The sequence below is a fragment of the Leptonychotes weddellii genome, chromosome 6 (genome assembly GCF_054177405.1).
Source record: "Leptonychotes weddellii isolate Sample4059 chromosome 6, ASM5417740v2, whole genome shotgun sequence".
In the NCBI taxonomy this organism is placed as follows: Eukaryota; Metazoa; Chordata; class Mammalia; order Carnivora; family Phocidae; genus Leptonychotes; species Leptonychotes weddellii.
In genome coordinates this window covers 642,643-657,586 of record NC_138374.1, presented here as the reverse complement: position 1 = coordinate 657,586, position 14,944 = coordinate 642,643, and the positions used below count along the sequence as shown (strand labels likewise).

The 14,944-nt window shown below is 61.0% G+C and overlaps 1 protein-coding gene across 1 annotated transcript in view; it reads left to right on the top strand.

Annotated features, from left to right (window-relative positions):
• Positions 1–14,944, top strand: part of INPP5A (inositol polyphosphate-5-phosphatase A) — a 167,131-nt gene that overhangs the window by 122,012 nt on the left and 30,175 nt on the right. Inside the window, exons 7-9 of the mRNA XM_081822987.1 lie at positions 2,096–2,148; positions 3,677–3,796; positions 5,683–5,827. Of these exons, the coding sequence (XP_081679113.1) occupies positions 2,096–2,148; positions 3,677–3,796; positions 5,683–5,827 (318 nt within the window). The remainder of the gene's footprint in view (positions 1–2,095; positions 2,149–3,676; positions 3,797–5,682; positions 5,828–14,944) is intronic.

Sequence of the window (14,944 nt, the reverse complement as noted above, 5' to 3'; positions counted from 1 at the left end):
GAGGACACGTGATTCCCTGCGGAGCCCAGGCTCCCACATGTCAGGATGTCCCAGGCTCTAGCCCCACTTTTTCATCCTGGGAATTACTTGGAAATGCAGCCTAAACACATTTGTAATTATAATGATGAACTTACTTCAGAAGTAACGTATTTTCTACAAACGTTTAGTTAAAATATTTGGGTGTAATAATGTTACATTGTTAAGCTTTTTTGAGGTTTATTTGCGACATAGTTAAAAATCTTAAATCTAGTTAGAATCCTACAATTACAATTATTACAAATCTATATTATATAAAAAAGAAACAAATTAACTCATGCTTTATGTACGTATTCTATTAATAATGTTAAAAATGCCCCATTACTGTGGACAGTTTCAATGTCTAAAAAAAGATACACGCATGCACAGTTACTGAAGATACGTGTGCGGTGTCCATACGCAGAGAGCCCTTACCTAACACGTAATTGACAATTGAGAACCATCATTAATTCTTGGCTAATTATATTAAATTCACAAATGCCTTCCAATTTTAATGGCCGTGAGATCCGAGGTGGTCGGGTCAAATTCAGCTTGGGTCTCAGCAGCACGGCTTGGCACTGGGCTGGGGCGTGGGGTCTCGCGTCGAGCATCTGTCCCGGCCATGCTGCTCTTGTGGAAGCAGGGCGGGCGCCCCCGTCCTCCCCTCGCACGCGCACCCCGGGCCCTGTGGCTGCGTGGGGAGAGCAAAGACCGGAGCTGGCAGAGCATCAGCGACTGTGCGTGAGACGAGGGAAAACCCAGGTCAGGGCCAGTGGGCGTTTGGCTCAGCCTGGTGAGCTTGGTGGCAGCGGGGGCGGAGGCTCCAGAGCTGCGGCGTTTGCACCTGGAGGTTGTGGTGACCTTGAAGACAGCACCGCCCCCCCCAGCAGGGCGTCACCATAGGAACCAAGCCGGACACCTTGTGAAGCTGGTCAGGAGGGAAACAACGGGGGGACAGTGCCTGAGGGGGATGTGGGGTCAAGCAGGGGTTTTAGCCACTGAATTATTCGCATTAGGTAAGTGTCTAGAGCCCCTGTGATTCTGGACTCCCCAGGGAGCGCTTTCTGTCAGCGCTCCACCCTGGATCCACATGGTTACCACGGGCACCGTGAGCCCAGGCCCCCGAGGACACGTGCGTCACCACGGCCATCCTCCCGCCCTCCCCCTCCGTCCCCCGAGCTGCTCCTGCCGGCACAGCGGAGGGACGTGCCCCCGGGGCTCGGGGGGGACTGCACATGTCTGTCCAGCTTTCTGAAGTGTTTGAAAACTGGGGGTTCAGGGAGGTCTCCCCAGTGCCTCCTGGGGCTCGCGGGGCATGTGAGCAGGAGCCCCACTCCCACTGCCTGGGCTGTGAGCTGCCCCGTCCAGCGTGGCTACTGAAATGGAATAAATCCAGACACCACAGACCGTCTGCCGTGCTCGATGGCCCTGCTGGGCATGGCTCGTGTGTGGGGCAGCGAGACACAGTGCAGCACCCCTTCCCCGCCGGTGTGAGCACACAGGACAAGCCGGTCACCTGCACTGGATGAGGGACGTGTCAGCGCGGCGGGTCTCTCCCCCGCTAGCGAAGCAGCCCTGGAAAGGGTGCGGGTGTGGCGTCCTGCCCCTCACGTCCCCTTCAACCAGCAAGAGGAGTGTGGGAAGCCAGGGACCCTCCTCCCAGCTTCTAGAACACAGGCTGCTCTTAGGGCAAGTGTAGCAGAAATAAAAAGCGGGTTTCTTTGGTCCAACACCCTTCCCTGCTGACAGGCTCTCGTCCGCCAGGGCCCAGCATGTCCCCGCTAGTGGGCAGCTCCAGGCAGGGCCTTGGCAGGCGCGTGCAGGCCTCCTCTGCTCAGCCGGGGCATCCTCACCCAGAAGGTAACGCTGACCGCGCCGTTCCCTACCTTTTCCGTGCGCTGAGCGTGAGGCGCCCTGGCGAGCTTCGTGTGGGACGCTTACGAGGCGCACACTTGGGTTGTGAGCAGAAGGCCTTCGGCGGAAGGATGAGCGTTGCTCTTCCTGATTGAAAAAGCGTCTTGGGTGTCTGTCCCCTTCCTCTTTTAAGCTGGCTCATCTGCGCAACCTGTTTGTTTTTCAGTGCAAATGGTCGAGAAAAGGCTTCGTGCGGACAAGATGGTGCGTTGCAGACTGGTACGTTTATCGTGGCGACTGTCACCTTGCTACGTAAACTTCGGAACGTTTTCCCTGGCTTTTGTGTGGTGTGGCCGCACATCCAGTCATAAGCTGCCCACCAGTCTTCGGCCCGCTTTGTTTTCGGAGACTCCGTGTGACACCGTCCTGTTGCCTGGGGTCCCAGCTCAGGCACAACTCAGGCCCCACCGCCTCCTCCCATGGGCACAGGCGTCCGAGTGCCACCCAGGCAGCCCTCCGCAGGCCACGGTCAGCCGCAGTGGGCACCAAGCACAGGGCTGGCAGACCCTCCCCAAGTCGACCCTCGGGCCTGGCCTGCCTGTGGGCTGGCTCTCCGTCTGGGGCGGCCCTTGCTGCCTCAGTGGAATCTTCAGATTCTCGCACCTGCTCTCCTCCCCTGAGCTCCCTGGGACCACGGGCCTTAGGGTCCTAGAGCCGCATGCGTCCCGTCAGTGGCCGTGGGAAGGCCTTCTGTCAGCTGAGGGCACGTCCGGCCAGGGGTGGGGGCGCTGAGTGAGTGCCTGCCGGGTGTCCCATCCCGGGCAGGCCCTCAGCCGCCCCTGCGGTTGGCACAGTGCCCTCCCTGTGGCCTTCGGGCGGCTCTGCCCGGGCCAGGGGGGAGGAGCTGCAGACTCTCCAACAGAATCCGGCCAGTGCCCTCTGCCCGCGCTCATGCCTCGCTGGCCACCGCAGCGTGGGCGCCAGGGAGGGTCCTCGGGTCGCCGTGTGGCTGAGAGGATTTGCTTCCGTTGCCCTCCTGCCGCCCGGGGGACGGTCGTGAGCTTGGCACACGCGTTTCACAGGGTCCTCGGCCTCGCGGTCCTGGCACTGTGACGACCGACCTTGTGAGGTGACACGTCTGTGGTGACGCCCAGGAGCTCTCCGTGGGGTGGGAGGGCTGCCGGCCGAATTCTGGCCTCACCGCGCGCGTCCATGCCGAGCGGATTCCCTGCCGCGGGGCCTCCCGGAGGGGCTGTGAGCTTGGGGGCTTCTCCCGAGTGGAAGGAACCGCCTCGTGCCCCTCTCCCGTGTCACGGCCCCATGGGGAGCAGCCGATGGGCTCCGGGCGGCATCGGGCCACACCCCCCGCTGCCCGTGACGGGGGTCCAGGCCCCGGAGTCTGCTGTCTCCTCCTGCTGCTTCCTGTCTTTCTCCTCCCTCCTCCCTCCTTCTCTCTCGTCCCCCCACCCCCTCCTCCGTCCCTCCCTCCCATTCTCCTCCTCCTTCCTCTTCCTTCCTCCTGGTTGAGGAGAGTTTCTGCAATCAGGTCACATCTCTTTCTTTGTCAGGAAACAGCCCTTCTCAGTTGGTCGGACGTATTTAAGGGCTGACCCCGAGGTCACCTGTGTCCCCCTCTGACCAGGCAGGGGACGTGCTCTGGGTGGGCCTGGAGCAGCCGAGGAGGACAGGAGTGGGCGCAGGCGGCCCTGCCCACTGTGACCCTCGGGCCCTGGCCCCACATCGCCCCGGGGAGCTGGTGCCCCGCAACGCCAGCCTTCTGTCACCGTGTCTCCTTCTGTCCCTGCAGTGCCTTTGACTTGGTCAACATCCATCTTTTTCATGATGCTTCCAATTTGGTCGCCTGGGAGACAAGCCCTTCGGTGTACTCGGGGATCCGGCATAAGGCCCTGGGCTACGTGCTCGACAGGTGGGTGCTGCGCGTGCGGCCCCTCCCGCCCCACCTCCTCCAAGGTCGGGCTCTCTCTCTTAGGCCACTCGTCCACGTCTGTTGTTTTCCTATTGGCCAAAACACAAAATTTGCAAATGTTGCCCCAAATCCCAGCCCTGGTCCCAAGGCTTGAGCAGCCTTTGCTGGACAGACCCGAAGGTCGGGGGGGCCTGACTCCCTCCCATGTTGTGGGGAAGCCAGGCGAGCGTACGGAGACGTCCGCTGAAGCGACAGCATTTCAGCCAGGGGCTCGGAGAGGCCGGTGCGCACGTTCTGCTGGCCACAGGCGAGCCTTCCCATGGTGCTGCTGGGCTCGGGGTGGCGGCACCTGGGAGCAGCCGTGGGTGCGCGAGCTCAGCTCTCCTGGCTCTGTCTCTCTGCAGCCCAGGGCCTGGGGGCGGGGGTCCCGGTGGTCTTGTGCCCCTCCTGCCCAGACTCCAGCCAGCCTGTCCTCACTCCTCTGCTCCTTGAGCTCCCTCTTGGCCGGTGTTCAGGACCTCCTACCCTGGACCCCACGAGGCCTGCCACCCATCCATGACCACGCTGTGTGACCTTCCCCAGGGTCAGGGCTGGGGGGCATCTGGGAAAGAAAGGCAGCCCCTCATACCGTGATTAACAACAGGGTATGTTTGGTCCTGGACCAGCATCAGCATCTCTCTTGGTTTGCAGATGAACCTTTGCTTAGTTGGAGCCTCGGCGCCCGAGTCCATGGGGCTGTCTGGTTCTGCCCGGTCCTCAGATCAAGCCTTCCCCTGCCAGCTTGCATGGCCTGAGGGACGTCAGCAACCCACTTGGCCCTGGGGGAGCTATCACTCCCGGATGGGGTCTCCCCATTTCTGCCCAGGCAATCTCAAATTTTCCCCGGGGGCCCTGCCCCACCCCACCTCTGCCCCTGTGCCAAGGACTTAGACTCTGACCTTTGACCCTCCCGCCTGCACCCAGCACCGCTCCACCCTGCCCCGAGCTCAGCCCTGGCCCCGGCCTGCGTGGGGCCTCACCCACCCCATGCACGATCCTTCTGGATTGCTTACGGGGCTCAGTAGGGACGCGCTCTGGACAGGGAGTTGGCTTTCGTCCTTGTGCTATCTGGTGTGGGACGGTGGCCACCGGTTCACCTCTAGGGCTCCCGCTGCCTCCTGCCAGGTCCACACGGAGGAACTGTGAGTGTGAGACGCGGCTTGGTTGCATCTGTTGCTCCTGCACACTGAGGGCTTTGGACCTCAGCCCAGACAGGTTCTGGGTGGCTGCTCTTCAGGGGCCTCCCCTGGCCTCCCAGGCCCGGGCTGAATGGGGCTCAGAGGTGGGACTGGTGCCTGGGTGCTGGAGGGCTGTAGAGGCCTGAGCCAGCCTGAGGTCTGGGCACGCTGGGTGGGTCCTGGTGCTGCATCCCAGCATGCCGGCCCGTGGCCACCCGTGGTGGGGCTCCCCCCATCCTGTTCTCAGCCACGCCCACTCTGGAGGGCCCCCAACATGCAGGCCTCCTCAGCGCCACGTCAGTGCAGGTGGAAGCCCTCAGGTGGGCGCTGGCCTGGCCGTCCAGCTGGAGGGGGCCAGGAAGACAGGGACGTGCGAGGGAGGGCCCTCTGGGGAGGGCTCACCTCGAGGCGGCCGTGGGCTGGCTCCCCACACTGAGCTGCCTGGCTGGGGTGCTGTGGGCGGGCCAGCGAGCCCTGCTCCAAGCCGCAGCCTGTGTGGGTCTCGCGGCCTGACGGGTTCTGTGTGGGCTGCCCCCGCTCGCCGGGACCTCCCGTGGAGTCTGGGGCCAGGACACAGCCCTGAACAGTCTGGTCTCGGTGACTGTAGTCAGGCTGTCGGTGGGGTTTGCCGTTGCAGCGTGTCATGGCCCCACTGTCGTTCCTCCACAGCCTTCGGGAAAGCAGCCTCTGGGTTTCGGGGCCCTCTTTTGCGACTTTGCATTCCCATGAATCGCTTCTGTGGGGAGCTCAGCCAGCCGCAGATCCGGACCTCCACCGTGCAGGGCTGGGCCGCCCAGCACAAAGGGCAGCTCTGTAGGAGCGGTGAATAACGGGCTGTCCTTTCATCGGGGCGGCTAACCTTTTGGCAGCCACCAGCAGACTGCATTCTGCTCTGCCGATTGGAAGGACAATGCCACGCGGGCCCTTGAATGGACGCCGCCACCAACAGTGTCCCTTTCACAGCGTTGGGAACCTCGGGGAGCATTGTCCGCCGTGCTCTGTGGGGACGCAGGGAGACAGCAAGGAGGCTCCTGAGAGGGGAGCCCGCCCGGTCCCAGCTTCACCTCCCCGTGGCGTCAGACCCCAGCAGCCTGGCGTCCCCGTCCCCCGGCACTGGAGGCCGGAAGCCCAGGTTAAAACCCAGAGGCCCCCAGTGCTACATGGGCAACTTTTCTGTAAACCTAAGATTGTTCCAGAATAAAAACTTAGTTTACAGAAACCCGAGAGACAAACTCTGCAGCGTGCAAACCCTTCACAAGTGTTTGACCCCCCAGCAGTGTGGACTGTGAGTGCCACGGCGCGCCTCGTGCAGGATGTGGCCTGTGTGGACGCTGACCCCAGCCTGGGCTCACCTGGAAAGGACTCCTATCTGAGACGTCGGACGATGAGATCCTCAGTGTCAATAAAGCGCAGCCCGCGGGCCCTCTGGGTTTTATTACAAATAATAATCTTAATGTTTTTTGTGCAATTCATGAATATTTTGCTTTTCATCCGTGATTAACAAAGAGTGTCAGGCTGGGAGGCTGGGAGGCAGGCGGTGCGGGGGCCTCTGTGTGCACCTGGGGACCTGTCCTCCCGCGGGAGTGCTTGCACCTCTGTGATGCACGGTTGAGCCCCTGGGGTGCGTTCTGCGGATTAAACGAGCAGAGGCCGTGGGGCACCGTCCTTCCTGAGCCGCCAGCGCCAGAACTTCCTGACGGCTTCCCAAGCTTTCCGCCGTGAAATGAGATTTTTTTCCACAAGTGACAGGGCTCTTCTGTCTCCCCTTTGAAACGTGGCCTGGCCTAGTTCAACAGAACATTCTACATTACAACTGTGAAATCCTGGCATGAAGCGCCCCGTTGTCCCCCCATTATTTTCTCAGAAATACAGTCCATTGTCCCGGCGCTCAAGTTAATTTGATCAACATTGGGACATTTAACTTTTATGTCCGGGCAAAAGAGCTGTTTCATGCTCATTTTGGGCATTCAAAGGAAATGATTGCCAGAAAAATAATGTTGCTCGGAACAATCGGGAGCAATTAGTTTCCCAGGGAGAGGCGATGTGACGCGCCCCGCCGCACCGCTCCGCTCTGTGGCCTCCCGGGCGGCCATCAGTCAGCTGTCAACTGCTCAAAGACCCTCCAACCTAAACGTTTCTCTTCAGCCCGTTCCCAGAACTCGCCTGGCTGTTCAGCGGGCGGAAGAAAAGCCGCTGCGTCTCCAGGCAAAGGCGAGCACAGCGCTGAAGACCGGGGTCATTCGGGACACTCCCTCCGCGTGGCCAGCCGCAGAGCTGCTTCTTGCCACCGTGTTTCCTGCTCCGAGTGCCCGCGGGCAGCAGGACGTACACATGTCCCCTCGGGCATCCGTCCGCCCGGAGGCTGAGGTCGCCGTTGTCGTGTGTGCTGATGTGGTGTGGGGTCCGGGGCCGCACAGGCCGGCGCGCTCGACCCTGCTCGGCCTGCGGGCTCTGGGCCCCCCCGTGTTCCCAGCGCCAGGTAGGAGCGCGCCCAGTGAGGACGCATGGAGTCCAGCTGCAGTCCCAACAAACGAGCTCATTATTCCGTGCGTCTCAGATGACGGACCCTGTTTGTGATACAGTCTCCACTTTATTTCATTGAAAACCAGGTGGAGCATCCAGAAAGTGTAGATGACTGTGATGACGGGTGTGCCCTGTGGTCGGCTCGGTCACGTCCGTGTGTCCGTGGTCGTCTCCTGTGTCCTTCTGTTAGGAAATGAAACAGTGCGCTCGAGCCCGCTCTCCTTTCCCTACGCTCAGGCGGCTGCCGCCACCCCTGGCCATATGTCCTGTCTACGCCACGGGCAGGTCTCTGTCTGCAGCGTGCACGTGGGAGAGTCCGCAGGCACCGGCTGATGTTCCCAGGTGTCGCTGCGGGGCCTCCTGCCAGGTGCCTCCGTCCACAGCTTCAGCGTTGGCCTCGGCACGCCGTGTCTTGACCAGCTTTGTGCTCGACCACTGCTTGGTTGGTGTTTGGCTTGTTCTTGTGTTTCGCCAACAGGACAGTGTCACGAGCTGTGGTCCGGCCACTCTGCACTCCGACCAGGCAGCCCACCTGCGTCCTCGGCCTGGCCAGCATCCGTGCTCACGCCGGCCCAGGGAACGCAGATGGTGCACATTTCCACGTGTTCCCTGCGCGCACTGGGAGCGAAGGTTTTAAAGGCACGCTCAGCTTTCCGAGGCTCCGCTTCTCGTTTCTTCTGCCTGACGCTTGCGGGTCTTCTGTGTCCACGTGTTTCGTGGTGGCATCTGAGCGGTCTGAGAGTAGTTCTCAGTGTTTACTATCTTAACACTGTTTACAGGGCGAGACCAGGGACTGGTGCCAGGAGCCTGCGCACCAGCCACAGCCCGGAGCTCACGGGGAGCTGCCACCGCATGCCCTGCCCCGCACATGCTTCTGCTGGAGGACGGTGGTGGCAGGAGCAGGGACTCGGTCGCTGGGAAATCCGGCGTGAGGAGCCCCGTCACAGTGCACAACAGAGACACTGAGGCCCCGGGCGGGGGCTGCGAGCAGCCCCCACGGGCTCGGGTTATCTTGTCACCTCGCCGTGCAAAGTGCCACAGACCCGTGGCTCACACAGCACACACCGATTGCTTGAGGCTCGAGATCCCGTGCCAGCTCGCTGGGTCCTGCTGAGAAGCCACCGCCTGGCGTGCCCACGGCCGCCCGGTCACTGTCTGCACGAGGCAGAGGGCACCGCACCCTTCGGACCCCATCTCACCTCCATTGCTCCCAGTGGTGGGACTGGCCCGTGGCCCACCGCACGGGGGTCGGGGCCTCGACCTGAGAATCTGGGGACAGACACTCTTGGCACAGCAGGGCCTCACGGCCTCGTGCCAACTGCTGGCTCAGGCCTCCAGCTGTGAGGACAAGAGGCAAATTTTGGAAACGTGGCAAGAGTTTACGGGGGAGATTGTGGGAAACCGCGGACTTTGTGATTCCAGTGTCACCAACTAGAGCTTTGCCCAGCCTCGTGCCACCACGTTGTGCTGTGGCCACTCCGGTGGACCCCGCGCCTGTGGCTGAGGGTTCATGTGCCCCCTGGGGCTCCCCAGCACCAGCAGCAAGCTGCCCTCGAGCCAGGGACGCGCCGAGGTCCCAGCACACACTTCCCACAGCCCGAGGGGCGCTTTCCACGGCTGCCACGGCAGCCCAGTGCCGCCCCACCGAGCTCCCGCCTCGGGCCCCTCAGGTGTCACACCCTCCGTGCACTGGGCCTGCGAGATGCCCTGGGGAGTGTGTTGCGCCCTGAGCGCTCACAGCGGGCCGGTCGGCGGGCTGTCACTGAGGCCCCTCAGGCGGCTTGTGGGGACGTTGCCCGACGCCAAAGGGACAGTCAGGTGTCTGCGCCTGCCCGACGCTGGCCCGGGCCCTTCGGACAGATTGCTCCCTGTGTGCTTTCCCTGTCTCCGCCTCCGCCACGTTGTGCACAGACCACCCTCCCTGGGCTCCCTGGTGCTGGCAGGCGTCCCGCCCAGGTGACTGTCCTCGTGGGGGCTGCCAGCCCCACACGCGCCCCACGCGCCCTGGGGCAGAGTGAAAAGTGAGGTCATGGAAGAGCCTCCGTCCGCTGCTCGGGAGGGGAAGAGATGGTCTCAGAGCAGCGTGGATGTGGGGCCGAAACCGCAGGTGCTCTGCCTGGTGTCCGTGGTCTCATCGGCTGGTGTCGCGATGCAGCCGCGTGAGCAGAGGCCGGTGTCCCTGCCGGCTCCAAGGAACGGGAGCCGACGCCGGTCACCTCGCACTCGTGCGTGAATCCGCCTGGGCCGTGATTCAGAGGAAGGCGAAGGGAAGGGAGCGATCCTGGGGTGGTGGACCTGCCGGAGCGCTCTGACGGCGTCCCGCCTGCTCTCCGCACACCAGGTTCTCGGGGCGACACGCAGTCTGCGCATCCTTGGCGCTTCCTGTGCCACGTGGGCCGAGGTCACCAGCCAGGAACGCTGTGGTGTCCGACAGTTGAAGTCACGACTCCCTTCAGGGAACAACGTCTCCATCCTGGGAGGGTGGGCGTCACTTGTCCTCGAGACATGAGTGCGCGGCCCCTTTCTGCGCATGTGTCCGCGTGGCCTGTCACATAATGAAATCGCCTGTCAAAACAGAACGAGACTCTGTTTCCAAGGCCTAAAAAATTGATTTTTATGGCTTTTCTTGTAATTCTGTTTTTGAATTAGGCACATGATATTGATGTGGGCCTACGTTTTAATCATAATAGCGTCTGACAAGGTAATTAATTTTAAAACAACTTTTTTCTCTTGGTCCAAATGGCACTGTATTGAAATTAAAAGTGAGTGCCGTGAGGGCCGCGGGCCTGGCACTCAGGTGATTGCTGCGGCCGTGACAGCCCGTCCATCTTGCGCCACCACGCGACCTTTGGAGATGGTGGTTATTGATGAGCGCGGGCCATTCCATCAAAAGGAGCTGGGCATGGAAATGTGATATAGTTTAGGTTTTTAATGATAGTATTACAAGAATCCAGCCCTGCTGACAGAATCCCTGTCGTCAGCGCAGCTTCCCCGGGGGCAGGACCGGCGTGGCCAGGGCGTCCTGTGTGCCGTGGGGGCGGGAAAGGCCCCGCCATCCAGGAGGGCCTTAGGAAGCGAGCGTTTCCTCTCATAGATGCCCTGGAGCTTTTCGGAGTTTGTTCAGGCAGATATTAAATCGGAAGTTTGTGGGGTTTTGAGGAAGGGACTTACCTCCCGATGCGCTCTGCCATCTGATGAGCCGACGGTTGTTTGCTTCCACGGTCCATTCCCAGGGCACCAGCTGCCTGCATCCCTCTGCTTCAGCGTCCGTCCCCTCAGGCCGGGACCGTTGTCGGCTCAGCCCCGTGCCTTGAGCCCCATGAGGACCTGGGCGGCCCGCGTCTAGCACCCGCCCCCCCAGAGGCCCTGTGCGCGTGAGCCCAGGGTCTCTGCTGTCCCGTGACGCTCTTCTCCCACACGCTGCACCCCCGGGCTCGGATCTGACTTCCTTCGTTCCTGTCGTCCCGTCTGTCTGTGGGCAGTTGTTGCTCCCGCCACGGCCTCCGCGCGTCCTGGACCCAGAACGGCCTGCTGACTCCAGTGGCTTCACACGCCTTCTGAACGTCCATTGATCCCAGAACACGGGAAGTGCTTGCCTTGCCCAGCACGGGGCCTGACGGTGGTTTCCAGCACCTCGTACAGAGCAGATTGCGCTTCTTCGGGCAGAGACTTAACGGGACGGTATCGGCTCACAGACGGCTAGGGGTCCACGGGCACGTGGGGACTGTCTTCCCTGCTCTGATTAGTCTCCTAAGGCTGCGGGGACGGGGGAAGAATCCTTGGTAAGAAATGGACTCCGCACACACGTGACGCGTGTGCACACGCCCCACACGTGTGCAGCATCTACACGTACAGAACACGTCTGTACGCCACGTACACAGTACACACATGGATCTCCGCGTCACGTTTCTGCGGTTACACAGTTTCCCTCAAGCTCCGGGCTTGCAGTCCCCCAGGAGCAAACGTGCAGAGAGAGCGGGGTCGTGAGTCTGACCGCGGTCGCGTTCTCCGGAGCCGCCTCAAGGAGGGCGCGTGTTCTGTGCTTTTTAGCAGACAGAAGCTGACGAATCGTTAAAACGTGTAGATGCTCTGACCCTTGGCGGGAGCAGGACCGCACTCCTCCCTTCAGCAAGAGCAAGCCGGAATGTGCTTTGGTTTAGTTTTTCTCAAAAATATAAAAAGTTTTAAAAAAAGAAAGGAGAAATGCGTTTGCGAGGCGTGAGGTCATGCGTGCTGGCTGGGACGGGGCCATGGTGCGTGGCCCCCGGGGCCCCAGGCGCGGTGCTGACATTCTGCTCGCCATGTGCTCGCCCACTCCCAGCGACCAGCCAGCGCCCAGTGTGGGCAGCAGAAGAGCGTTTGGAAACCGTCCTGTGAACAGCATTCCTTCTGACCCCAGAGACCCCTTGACCTTGACGGCGCCCACCCGGCCTTTGTATCTGCAGGCCTTGGCGGAACGATGCCCAACGAGCCAGCCTGGCCAGGAGGCTCTGCCTCTGGTGAGGGAGCCTCACCGGGAGTGGGCTGCCTGGGGAGAAGCAGGTGAGGGGCGGCGTGGGGGTAACAGTGGGGCCCTGAGACCGGAGGCTGGGCAGTTCTGGTGGGATCACGGAGCCGGGCACAGAGAGCAGCCACCTCCCGGTACCACACGCAGAATTGCATTTTGCTGAGGGGACCCTGTGCCTCCTTGGGGCACCCGCCTCATGCGGGAATTCCTGGGGACAGTGCCCTCGGGGCAACAGGCATCTCTGTGTGACCTCAGAAAACAGAAATCAGTCCCCGTAATAAGCTGTGAACGGTGCTGGTTCGGGTTTTTAAAAACAATGTGATTGAACCCCAACAATTGTGTTCTGTCCGCGTGTACCTGGCCCCAGGAGGGCCTGCCCGCGGCAGCACCAGGACCGTGTGAGGGGCCCTTGGTTCTCGGGGCTGGGACAGCCTTCTTTCCTGTTGGGTCTGCTGTGCACCTGACCTGCCCCCCACCCCCGTCCGCGAGGCTGGGGACCGGGAAGCCCGTGTTGCAGGTGTCCTGATGTGGGGACGCCCTGAGACCTTTCTAGGCGCCCTACACACGTTCTATAAGGAGTTTTCTTTTCTGAAGATGTTTAACAGCAGAAGAAGCTTTAGTCTCTCCAGGACAGGAGAGGTGGTGGGCTTCTTGCCGACAGGAGTCCCGTGCGGGGCCGAGGGAGGGAAGGAGGGGCGGCGGCAGCGGTCCTGGGCACGCTGGTGAGCGCGTGGGCTGGGTCAGCAGGCGCCCCACCAGCACCCCTGACACTTCTATTCCTGAGCGGTATTTCCTCGATAGAAAAGTTTAATTTATAACAAGTAAAGGAAACTGCCGGTCGTCTGCACTAATCCGTTAAATATGTCCTTCGTTCTCAAATTCATGTATAAGTTGAAAGTTATTCCAACTAAGAAGGAAACAGGATGTTTTGTGGAATGTAACTAGATGATACAGTGATTAGAATGGGAGAGAAATATGAAAATAGCTGGTACGTTTTTGAAGGAACTGTCCGCAGGAAGGGCGTCCCTGTGGAAAGATTTACTGCTTACAGGTGTGCGGGTCGGTGACGGTGTGCAGAGAAGGACGCAGGGCCTCAGAAAGGCCTGCATGATTTGGGGAATTTCATGCTCCACGAACTGACTGGGAAGAGGATTGAATGTTTAACAAATGGAGCTTTCAGTCGACCGCCGGGAAAATCAATACCCTGAGTTCCTGACGTCACACTGTGATTCCAGTTGGATTGGAGGCTGACGTGAGGATGGAAGAAGGAGAGCCATCCTCGGCCCGGGGCTGGGCAGGTCTTCGGGGACGACGCACCCGCCCGCACAAGGGTAAAAGCTCACTCACAGCAGAAGGCCCCGTGAACGGCCTGGAGACACCAGCCACGGACCAGACGGTGGATTCTCACCGGTTCCTAGGGAGGCTCCTGGGATTCAAGAAGAAAGCAGCAAGAAACTGAAAAGAAAACAGGCAGGAAATAAGTCGGAACAGAAAATGCAGTTCAACAAGTACCTGACCAGGCGGGCGGCCACGTGTGGCCTCGTGTGGCCTCGTGTTGAGGGCAGGGAGGACGCGGAGGGGTGCAGATTCAAGCAGAAATGCAGCTTGTTTCCGTGGATGGGACGGGTTGACAGAGTGTTGACAGGCGCTGTTAGGCATTTGCGAGCTACCGGGACGCCAGGACCCCACGTGCCTCCCGGACCCCCCACCCCTCACTGCCAGGAGGGCAGCAGCCACGCTGGCAGAGACCCCTCCTGTGACCCAGGAGAACATTGCAGAGCCAGGCAGGGTGGCACGTGGCCCTTGCTTGGTCCTTCTGTTTCTCAAGCTAATGAATCAAATGAGGAGACCAAGTCAGTGGTAAGCAGTGCCCGAGGCAGGGGGACACGGTGCCCGAGGCAGGGGGACACGGCGCCCGAGGCAGGGGGACGAGGCAGGGGGACACGGCGCCCGAGGCAGGGGGACACGGTGCCCAAGCACGACGTCCAGGCTGGCCCAGGCACTGCTCACACAGAGAGGCATTACCAGGTGGATTGGAGATGCACCAGGTTTCTTGGTAACCAATGGAAGTTTCCAAGTTAACCTGGTTAAGACTTTGCCCCTGGCCTCTGCCTGCCTGACGGTTTGGGATGCGCCCTCCGCCCCGTGCCCTGCAGCCTCGCAGCTCTGTCCCAGCAAGTGTGTGAGCGGAGCCATGGCCGGGCAATGACGTGGAAGCCTTGCTCCCTGACCGTCCCTTCCTCTGCACCGAGTACACGTTCTGCTCCGCGGGTTGTCTAGTTAGCGGTGGTCCGCATTCTGCTCTCCAGTCGGAAGAACCTGGCACTTTGCTTTGCCTCCAGAAGCGAACAGTGGTCATTAATCGCGCTGCTGCCACGTTGGGGCGGGTGGAGGGAGCGGTCTTCCTGCCTTCCCACGAGGGAAGAGGGGTCTGTGAGGCGGCTGCTAGCTGACCCGGAGGCTGTCACTCTTGCCGTGTGTGCGTGTCTCGGTGGAAAAATGGAAGAGGGATTGTGGTCAATTTAAAATAGGTGGAAAAGATGTTTCCAAGCCGGCGGTGCCTCAGCTAAAAAAAACACAGATGCAGTTGCTGTGCTTTTTTGCCTTTGGAACATGGAAATGGGGCCGATACATAAACACTTGCAGAGCAAGCTCAAGGGTACGTCCTGCCTGGGAGGAGTTGTGGAGGCGCCCGGCGGAGGCCCCGGCCGGCGGTCCTTCCCCGGTGTCCCGACCCTGTGCCCCCGCGAGAGCCCCCTACCCGGCCCTCGTTCTTCCCGCGAGAGCCCCCTACCCGGCCCTCGTTCTTCCCGCGTGCAGGCGATGCAGTTTCCACGCTGTGCTGGCCACTTGTGAGGACACCATGGTGGCATGCACGTGTCAGTGTGGAGAGAGCTGCGC